The following is a 10,831-nucleotide window of genomic DNA, read 5'->3' as shown; positions in this document are numbered from 1 at the left end:
GCAAAATAAAACTTTTTGGCTGCTCTTTCCTGGTCTGAGATACGCCAAAAGCAAGATTTTGTATCTATTTGTCCTCGAAAAAGTTTCTTTTGGACAGCATAAGCGTCTAAGACATAGTCTAAATTATACCTTCTTTAAAGTAAGACTCCATTTCTGGCCTCACCAGTCTAAGCTCCAGGATAAGCGTCTAAGGGATGCTCTAAATCATACATTCTTTAAAGTAACACCCCTTTTCTGATCCTCACCAGCTGTAAAATCATATCACAAGCTCGATTTGTTTGCACTTTAACCGGTCAAACTGAGTAACCAACGAATAAAACCTAGAAATTGTAGCACTTCGTACTGCAAAAAACCAATAAATACATATTGGTACTAGCAAACTCGTTCCCCAGATCCAGTTGAATGATGGCTAAGATGCATCAATCATCTAAAATTCAAATTGACTTAAAATATCCTTGAATTGCTATTATCCGGAAGTACAGTTCCGGACTTTTGAGCTCAGCCCGAACTAAAATATTTCACGAAGCTTCCAACTCAGAGACGAACAGATAGAGATACATAGATAGATAGATATTAATTGAGGCGAATCGAAGGCCTATTGTGTCTGTCACAAGGGCTCACATAGTCCGAACATTGATAAATTTCAATCAACTGCCAGGTGCTATTGAGGAGATGCGATGCCCATTCAGATATATGAATCCAAGGGCTTTAATCCTGCATCTGCAGACAGCTGAGCAGTCTCGCATCTGGTGCTCGCGGGTTTCCGGATCCAAGTCGCAGAACCGACAGAGTGCACAAAAAGCTAGCCCCATATTTAATAAGTACTTCATGAGCTTGAATTTGTTCCTGGGGAAATTGATTAGTGTATAATCCTTCCGAGGTTATAACCACCCATTAGCAACTAGACCTTACGCATGCTTGAACTTGTTGGCAATACTTCCCCCTACCGACTCTTACCTCCCTGCTGAGCCACTTCTATATGGTAATGGAACCAAGCGCAATATAGGATTCCCCTCCTACCATTCTAGTGAAAGTTTTGGAGCGGCCAAGCTCTTCTTCTTACGTGGGTATACTCGAGTTTATAACAGCGCTCCAGTCGTTCTTTATTTTCGCTGTTTGGCGCCATTTGGAGATTCCAAGCGAAGCCAGGTTCATTCTCCACCTGGTCTTTCTAATATAGTAGAGATCTTCCTCTGTTTCTCCCGGCGGGTACTGCGTCGAATACTTTTAGAGCTGGAGTGTTTTCGTTCATTCGGATCTCATGACCTAGCCAGCGTAGTCGCTGTCTCTTACATGGGGCGTTCCAAAGTAAAGAGGACTTAAAAAAAAACAGAACAAATGGTTTTTTCGGCAAAATCAATTTATTTTATTCAAAATAGTCTCCTTCTGCTTCAATACAGCTCTTGCACGGTCCAAAAGCTTGTCGAACGAGTGTTTTAGCTCGTTGGCTGGTGTGGCCGCCAGTATGCCGGTGCAAGAGTTTTGAATGGCCTCTACGTCTGCATAACGCTTTCCTTTCATACGCAAATGCATTCTTCCGAAAAGGAAGAAGTCGCACGTTGCCGTATCAGGTGAATCCGGGGAGTGGTTAATGGTTAAAATGTGACTTCTGGTCAAATAATCGGTCACAAGATGTCCTTCGAATGTTGGATTCTGAGCAATTTTTGGACGTCAGTCAATTTGTGCGGAACAAACCGTGCACACACCTTTCGTAAGCCCAAATTTTCGGTCAAAATGCGATAAAACATTTTTAACTAAGTAATTATTTTGGTCTTACTAAGCAAAAAGCTCTCAGAGTAAGGCCCCAAAAAGTTTTCAGCTGTCTATAAACCTATGGTTAGCTCTATTATACTCTTGAGAGCGTATTACATTTGCGGAGATATATTCAACTCAAAAAGTGCTTTCTGCCGATAACTGTTTTGAACTTCATTACGAATTCTTCAAGAAAAGATGATTGACGGACTTAGTATTATTTCAAAAGGAGACTAGGGTCAAACTCACGTATTTAGATCCGCAAAACTACCACGCTACTTGCTCCAGACATTTATCTTGAGCTAAGCTCAAAAAGTCTATTTCCAATTACAACAAAATATGCCTGGCTGACAATGATACTCCTAGTAGAGTCGCAGTTGTAGTTGTAGTAGTATTAGTAGTAGTAGTAGTACCAACACCGCTGTCTCCTTGTACCAGCGAGTGTGTAAGTGTGTATGTCTGCCAGCATATGTGCTTGCGAGCAGTATCGAAACTTGCCGGTTGGCTGCAGCCGTTTGGCGCCCACTTTTCATTGTGCCAATGCCACCATTAGCGTGGTCGATGCAAGGCAACGACAGGAATAGCGGTTCCATGGCGTTGTTGACGGCGGCGACAACGAGTTCAGCGCGAATAATAGTTTATTAACGGACACTTGTATGTGTGTGTGTGTGTGTGTGTGTTTATACGTGCATATGTGTTGGCTGTTGCATACCGTAAGGCGCTAACATGTTTTCACCAAAGTCCATTCATTCAGTACGTTGCTGACGGCTCAACGAAACGGTTTCGTATTTTGGGAGCGAACGCGTGAATAGAAGAAAATAAAAAAGTTTCGTTTTTCGGTGGAAAGAATTTAGAATTCATTACCCTTTGTTGGCTAAATAACTGAGTGGAATTATTTCATTTATGGAGCGCATTTGAAATGTTAGTGTGAAAAATTTTGCGGTTTTTTGTAAAAGCGAAATTAAATTTTTACTATTTTTAATGTTTTAAGGCTTTATAACTCATAACGGTAAATATGTAGAGCAACAAGCGCATTTCCAAGAAAATTTATTAAAGTAAAAAAAAAAATTGCTATGAAAATAGAATTATGCAAATGAAAATGGAAAGCACAAATTCATTAGTTTTTGGAAAATTAAGAAAAAATCGTTAATTATTAAACTTTTTATGATTTATGAAAAATAAAAAAATATATTTTTAAAATAGAAAAATATAGAGACTTCATAAAAATTAAGCATTCAGTGAGTTTGACTATTAAAACAGCAATTAAATTAATTAAATGCGAAATAATAATTACAAAATTTATTAAAAAAAATTTAAAATATGAAAAATTAAAAATTAATTAAATTGGAAAAAAAATTTTGATATCAAAATTAACAAATATATAAATGTTGTATAAACAAAATTGGAATACATATAAAAAAATAATAAAAAAAACTTTGCTATAAAATATTTGAATAAAAAAATACATAAACTTACCATAAAAATTTTTAATAAAAATATATAAATAATTTATTAAATTTTTTTTTATTATAATTGTAAAATTTTTTCCAAAATTATGAAATTACTAAAAATTTTGAAAAATCCACATTCGAAAAAGGCATATTTGAAGCTAACCGGCTTAATGAAATAGTTCAATATTTCAAAAATAAAATTTCGAAAACTTTATACTTTAAAAATTTGAATTTTTATTCGTTATTAAAAACTGAATTGTCTCAAAAAAATACATTTACATTTGTATTCATAATTTGAAGTCTAAATTTTTTCGTAAACATAATATTTGAAAATTGTTTCAAAATATTAATATTCGAATAATATTGAAAAAGTCTCAAATTTTTTGTTTTATGTAAATATAATAAATTTTGTAAAATATTTCCAAAATACATATTTAAATTGCTTAAAATTTTGAAAAATCCAAAAATTTAAGGTTTAATTTTTTTGTAAACATAATATTTGAAAATTGTTTCAAAATATTTATATTCGAATAATATTGAAAAAGTCTCAAATTTTTTGTTTTATGTAAATATAATAAATTTTGTAAAATATTTCCAAAATACATATTTAAATTGCTTAAAATTTTGAAAAATCCAAAAATTTAAGATTTAACTTTTTTTGTAAACATAATTTGTAAAATATATGTCTCAAAGTTTTTATATATGTACAAAATATTTAAATTGCTTTAAAACTTTGTTATTCGAACAGACCTGAAAATACAAATTCTCTAAAAAAAGGAAAATTTTTTCAAAAACTTTTTGTAAAATATATGTATATATATGTAATATGTTTAAAACTTTTTATTCGAACAGACCTGTTCAAATTTTTTAAAATTAAAAATTTTTTGCAGAGTTTCCCTAAAAACAAACAATAAAAGTTCGAAAATTTAAATTTTTTTCTAAAAAAAAATACATTATTACATTATAAATACTTTTTTCTCTAAAAAAAAATTCCAAACTAAAATTGAAAATTTTTGTAAAACTTTAATATTCGTACAAAATTGAAAAAGTCTCAGATTTTTTGTTAAAACTAGATAATAAAACTTTCTAAAATTTTTATATAAACATTTTTTATAACTAAGAAATTTATTTAAAAATATTTTTCAGAGTTTTCTTAAATTAAATTAAAAAAGTCTAAAAAAAAATTAATTCATTAATTTCTAATCGCTTGCTGACACTTATTTTATTACAGAGTTATGTGCGCCTAAAAGTAGATTACTCGCTTTGAAAATCATTGATTTAAATAGCTTTGAGTAACTTTTTGTTAAAAAGCCGGCAAATCATGATAAAACATATAAACTAATTGCCATCGAAGCAAATATCCACAAAAACTAACCAATGTTATTAACTATTAAATAGCACACACACGCTGATTTGCATATTTTTTGAAAGCGTTTTTCGCGTGGCACACAGATTCATTAACATTTAACGGTTTTCAACGTCCGTTGGCAATGCGGGCAGCCATGAACTGCATTCGCTATTAAAAATTTTAATGCCTAAAAATCCGTTTCGGCATTCATAAATGCCATAAACATTTATAAACGCGAGCGTGATTAAAACGTTTGCTGCCACGAACGTTTATTTCGTTTTATTATCAGCTCCCCAACGGTGATGGCAGCTATTTGCCGTCTGTCGGCTAATCAAAATTTAGCTTTGTAATGTTTTTTCAGACGAAGACACACAAGCATAATGCCGTATCACGTTAATCCTTTATACTTTTCACCATATATTTGTCTATATGCATGTATGTGTGAGTGGCTGTGGATGGATGTATATGTATTAGTATGTGTGTGTAAGAGTTTCTGCGAATGCACTGTAATTGCATACGAACCACACAAAAAGCTATAAAATCAATAGATGGCAATACTCGTGCTGGCGAAAAGAAATTAAACAATAACAACAACAAAAACAATAACAAAGCAACATAAAGCTAAATTATACATATCGAGATAATTAAATGATTAAGCAAACATGTGTACTTAGTATATTCATATGTGTATTCAAAGCATACAAAGACACGTCAAACCTCCTCGGTATGTATATACATATGTGTGTGTATGTGTGTATGAATGTTTGCATGTGGTGTGCGAAAGCATATTGCTGTTTTATAAATATCTGCTGAAAAGAAACGCTAAGGTTAAGGCAAGCTGTTGACAGTTTCCTTGGCTCGTTGGCAAATGTTGAGTTTGTGGATTTAATATTTTAAGAAAGTAAAAAAAAATTGGATTACCAAGATCTGACAAAAAAGTTCTAAATATTTTTTAAAAAATTTGTTAAAAAAAGTATGTAAAAAAAATATGTAAACAAATTTGATGAAACGAAAAAATTTGGTAAATTTGAAAATTTTGAAAATTTTAATGTCTATTTTTAACAAAAAATTTGAGACTTTTTCAAGTTTGTTCGAATTTTAAAGTTTTAAATAAATTTTCAAATTGAATGCTTATAAAAATTTCAATATTGAAATAAATAATAATTTAGTTTTTTGAGAAAAATGTTTATAACTTTCGGCCTTTTATTTTATTAAGTATTGAAGTATACTTCATTAGGTTGGACGGCTTGAAATATGCAGTTTTTGAATTTAGATTTTTCAATATTTTAAGCAATTTCTTTATTTTGAAAATATTTTACAAAATTTATTATATTTGCATAAAACAACAAATTCGACAATTTTTCAAGTTTGTTCCAATTTTAATGTTTTGAAAAAATGTATAAAATATTATGTTTATTCAATATTCAAATTTTTATATTTTATTTATTTTTGAGATTGTTAATTCAACTTTTAATAATGTAAAAAAAATTCAATTTTTAAAATATAGAGTTTTTGAAATTACTATTTCATCAAGTGGAATGGTTGCAGTTTGATTTGATTGATTTTTCAAAAATGTTATACCGTTGCATTATTTTGAAAAATTTGTGTTGTTGGTTTCAACAAAATGTGAACAATTGTGAGACTTTTTTACATTTAGTCGAATATTCAGATTTAAAAATGTTTGAAATATTTTTATGACAAAAAATTTCAAAATTTTAATTTTTAATAATTTATTTTTTTTTTTATTATAAATTCATATTTGGGTAGTGAAATTGGTTTAAAATTTTGAAAATATAAAGTTTTAGAAACATTTATACTGGAAATTTCGAACTGTTTCAAATTCGAATTAGGATTTTCCTCCATTTTAAACTATTTTATTATTTTGGAAAAAGTTTTGGAAATTTTTAGAAATTTTTTATGTTTATTTTTCACAAAAATTTTGAATCTTATTCGAATTTAGTCGAATATTGAGACTTAAAAATGTTTTGAAATATTTTGATAACATAAAATTTCGAACTTTGAGATTTTTTAATTTTTTATTTTGGAATTATAAATTCAAATTTGAGCAATGGATATTTTTTAAATTTTTCAAATATAAATTTTCCGAAATATTTATTTTTGAATTTTTTAATAATTTTATTAATATTTCAAATTCTAAACTATTTCATTATTTAAATTTTTTTTTTTAATTTTTTAGCCACTTTTCAGAAAAGTTTTGAGTCTTGTTATAATTTTTTCATGTATTCAAGATTTAAACATTTTTTCAGATATTTTAAAAACAAAAAATTTCAAAATTTACATTTTTAATAATTTATTTATTTTGTTTTTGAAAATATAACTTCAAATTTGCATAAAGGCAAGTTTTTCATTTTTTAAAATATAGAGATTTCGAAATTTTTATTTTCGACATTTTGAATAATTTTATTTATATGCAGTTTCGAAAAATATTGTATTTTTAAAAAGTTTAATATCGATTTTTTTTCTAATATTTATTTTCGAAATTTTGAATAAGTTCATTAATATTTCAAATTCGAATTTGAATTATTCCAAATTTTAAACGATTTTATTATTTTGCAAAATGTTTAAAAAACTTTGAGTCTTATCAAAAATGTTTCAATTATTCAAAATTTAAATATTTTTTCAAATATTTTGATAACAAAAAATTTTAAAATTTGAATTTGTAATACCTTTTTTTAATTGTAAATTTAAAATTGGAACGTTTTTAAATTTTTAAAATATAGAGTTTTCGAAATATTTATTTTCGAAATTTTTCAAACTTTATTAACATGCAGTTTCAAAAAATTTTGTATTTTTTAAATGTTTAATTTCGATTTTACGCTTAATAAAATTAATCTAAAATTACGTTATTATGAATTAAAAATTTGAAACTTTAAGAAATGTTTTTTAAAACATTGAAAATTTATAAAAATATTAATTGAAAAGAATAATATTACACATTATAATATCTAAAGCAAAAAAGTTCAAAGGCTTTAAGCCTTAATTATATTTTCTGACATCCTTTTGCTTGATATCTAAGCCTCCAACAAAACATGAGCTGAGCATTAAAGAAGCACTTCTAGTATTTGTGGATATATGTATAGAAACTTGAAGAAAGCAAACGCATTTTTTGAAGACCTTAACGTATATACAACCTTCAAATCATGAATTTGGATGAGTATGTCAAAATTTATAGGACCTAGAAAAACATATTGCCTACATTTTAGCGCAGATATAAAATTTATAGGGTTCTGTATCAAGGCTAATTTCTAAAAATCGTTTAAATAGCGAACCAATCCATCGATATACATAAAAGCTGCCTAAAAATATGCAAAAAAAACTCTTTTTTCTACCAAAAAGTCCAAGTAATGGATGTTAAATTAAATTAACATATATATATTTTTTCAAATCCAAGCTTTATTCTAAGTTAAAATATCAATTCTTAATATTTTTATAGATTTTTGTCGGCATTAAAACTTAAGATCCCTGCAAAGACATGTCCTTTCTATCGCCATCACTGCGGTTAGAGAATCTGCCAAACGAACCCATTATGACACTCGATCATATACCGGAGGAGAAACGTTACAACAAAAACAATATTGTGGCCAAATGGTGTGCGCCGATAAATGGCAAAATGTATCGTATCGAATTGGAACATGGCACGACCACAGGACGACGCATGATATGGGTAAACGGGAAGGTAAGTAAAACGAAGGTAAAATATAAATTAGAAACAGAGATGTCAAAAATAAAAACGGTAAATAAAAATCTTTAAAACTAATAATTTTGTAACAAAAAAAAAAAAAAAATTAAGAAAAAAGAGAAATAAAGCGCCCTCATTGGCTGAATTAAAGCGCAATGACTCTCTAGTATGCTTATATTATTGCGAAAGTGGGAGAGAAAGAGCGTGTAACAAACGAACAGCGCAACCCGTGCTTTCATAAAAGAGAGAATGGATTATGATTTTATATTAATTCAGACCTTTACTTTCCCCACCTCATTTCCAGGAAGTTCTGCGTCGTGACTGGATGTTCAAATTGGTGGGCGAAGATTCATTTTACATCGATCAAGCGCGTTGCATTATACGTGTCGATCCAGCACCAGGTTTCAGATACGAATATTCGCTCTACATCGATGGCAAGCCACACGAACAGTATACCGACGAACTGACAAAGCATTATCGCTTATGGTTGGTCAGCATAGAAGAAAATGAATACCGTATAATGTTAGAATTGGATACGCTCAACTTGTATGTGAATGATCAATTGCGTGCAGAAACGGTGAGTGGTCTCCAACTCGCGTTTGAAGCGTTTTTCATACTTACAAATAATTTATTTGCACTCTTAAGGGTGATTTCGTCGATGGCGGCACGGATACCAAGTTTACGGAGAATGGCAATGAGTTTGTGCTGCAAGCACGTTCGAGTGGCAATAAATTGGATGGCTTGACGCACACTCTACTGGCGAATGGTGAGGTGATACCTGAGGCTAAGATCATAGAAGTCATGCAGGAGCCCTTCTCGATTTTATCATCCACTTAATGTATGAGAGGTTTGTGAGAGGCCGCCGCTGTGAGTTGTTGTTTAAGTATAAATAAAGTGATGTGATAGCGTAGTGCTCGTTTTGTGCTAAAGATTTTATGAGTTTTAATGAAAATAAAATGTATGAAATAAATGATGAATGAATACTCGGAAAAATAATGGAAGAAATGGAATCGCTGTTTTTGCTAATAATTATATAGTTGCTAAGTATGAATTTTTATAAGGTTGAGTCCGAGTATAGTTTAACAAATCTGTCATCGTTGAAGAACCTTTTAAGGAGCCCAAATGACAATTGACAGCTTTAACTGCCGTTCTAACTGTGGTGTTATCTTTATACTTCGAAATTATCTCGCTCGCTCTCGAAAACTCTATCTCAGCGAGTGTTCTTTTCACATCTGAGAACAGAAAATAGTCGCTCTTGGCCAGATCTGGAGAATACGGTGGATGCGGAAGCAATTCGAAGCCAAATTCATGGATTTACAGTCAACGTTTGCCTTGGTAAAACAGCACTTATGTATATTTTTTTCAAATGCAGCCATTTTTCGACGGTTTCGTACTTCAAACGGGAACGGGTTCCCTGTGTGCAGTCCACTCGGATGACTGTCGATTGAACCTCAGAGTGAAATGATGGAGTCATGTTTCATCCAACTTCAACTTTAGTGTTGAGTTATTTAGTCGAAGAGACCCAAACCCATGTCGTCGGACTTATTACGTTTGAACATCTCCAGACACTGTTCCGAAACATGAAATTGTTGTTGTTTTGGTCAAAATCGGCACCCACTTTGCACAGAGCTTTCTTATAACCAAATATCTTCAGTTTCTGCTATCTCGTACCTCTTCACTCTAGGAGCCTCCAAAATTATTTTTTAGACTTTTTTGATGTACCGTAACAACCACTCCATTCACTGTATTAAACGTATATTTGTATTGTGTAAAAGCTCTATTTTTTCAAAGATTTGGCAATTTTTTTAAATGATTCCACAAAAAACTTAACCCGAAAAGTTTCTTAAAGCGCTCATCAAAGCGCAGTTTTCTAAAAGTGGTTCTCTATCTAAATTAACTAGAAAGATACTACAAAGAATGACGCCCTGAAGCTTTCTGCGCTTTGAGCTTTTCATGTAGTCACTTTATGTATCAAACTATTTAGCAAAAAACGATATGAAGATATCTTTTAAAAGCTTTTTACAAAAAGCTTAATCTATAAAAGCTTTATTTTTCAAGATATCACTTTTGAAAGCTTTCCAAAAAATCAAACATATTGTAAAAAAGCTTAATTTTTTAAAAGATCTAGAGATTTTTTAAAGGCTTCCACAAAAAACTATACCGAAAAAGTTACATAAAAAGCTCATTAAAGCGCAATTTTCTAAAAATGGTTCTCTTGCTTAATTCTTTTTGAAACTCACGACCCTTAAATTTTATGAGAGCGCAAAAACCGTATATTTTTTATGAAAATTATTATTATTATTACTCAAATATTCATCACCGCCCTCCTGCGAAATCGATCCAAACTGCTTTTTAATATTTTTAAATTTTTTTTTCGTATTTTTATTTTTGCTTAATTTATGTATGTAAGTATATATAATTAGTTCTCAACCTCGTTAGTTGTCTTTCATTATCATTTTAAATGTTTTTATGCTTTCTGGTTTTCGTTTTCGCTTTTGTTTTTGCCAAATTGAAAACTTCATATCAATACAAATAAAGACCGTCACTATTTTGTTAATTATCTCCTTCTGTGTATCTATA

At 30.0% G+C, this 10,831-nt stretch overlaps 1 protein-coding gene across 3 annotated transcripts; it reads left to right on the top strand.

Moving 5' to 3' along the window:
* The first annotated feature begins 2,496 nt into the window (after positions 1-2,496).
* On the top strand, positions 2,497-9,247 carry LOC126755145 (fas apoptotic inhibitory molecule 1). 3 transcript variants are annotated; one of them, XM_050467516.1, is made up of 4 exons: positions 2,497-2,673; positions 8,006-8,248; positions 8,556-8,828; positions 8,897-9,247. In XM_050467516.1, the coding sequence occupies exons 2-4, from the start codon at positions 8,045-8,047 to the stop codon at positions 9,086-9,088; spliced, it is 669 nt and encodes a 222-aa protein (XP_050323473.1). In that variant the 5' UTR covers positions 2,497-2,673; positions 8,006-8,044; the 3' UTR covers positions 9,089-9,247. The 3 variants fall into 3 exon arrangements, with proteins under 3 accessions (XP_050323473.1, XP_050323474.1, XP_050323475.1); XM_050467517.1 differs by having other exon boundaries at positions 2,662-2,761; XM_050467518.1 differs by lacking the exon at positions 2,497-2,673 and adding an exon at positions 5,071-5,275.
* Positions 9,248-10,831: the final 1,584 nt, after the last annotated feature.

The sequence above is a fragment of the Bactrocera neohumeralis genome, chromosome 4 (genome assembly GCF_024586455.1).
Source record: "Bactrocera neohumeralis isolate Rockhampton chromosome 4, APGP_CSIRO_Bneo_wtdbg2-racon-allhic-juicebox.fasta_v2, whole genome shotgun sequence".
In the NCBI taxonomy this organism is placed as follows: domain Eukaryota; kingdom Metazoa; phylum Arthropoda; class Insecta; order Diptera; family Tephritidae; genus Bactrocera; species Bactrocera neohumeralis.
This window is presented reverse-complemented; position numbering and strand designations above follow the sequence as displayed.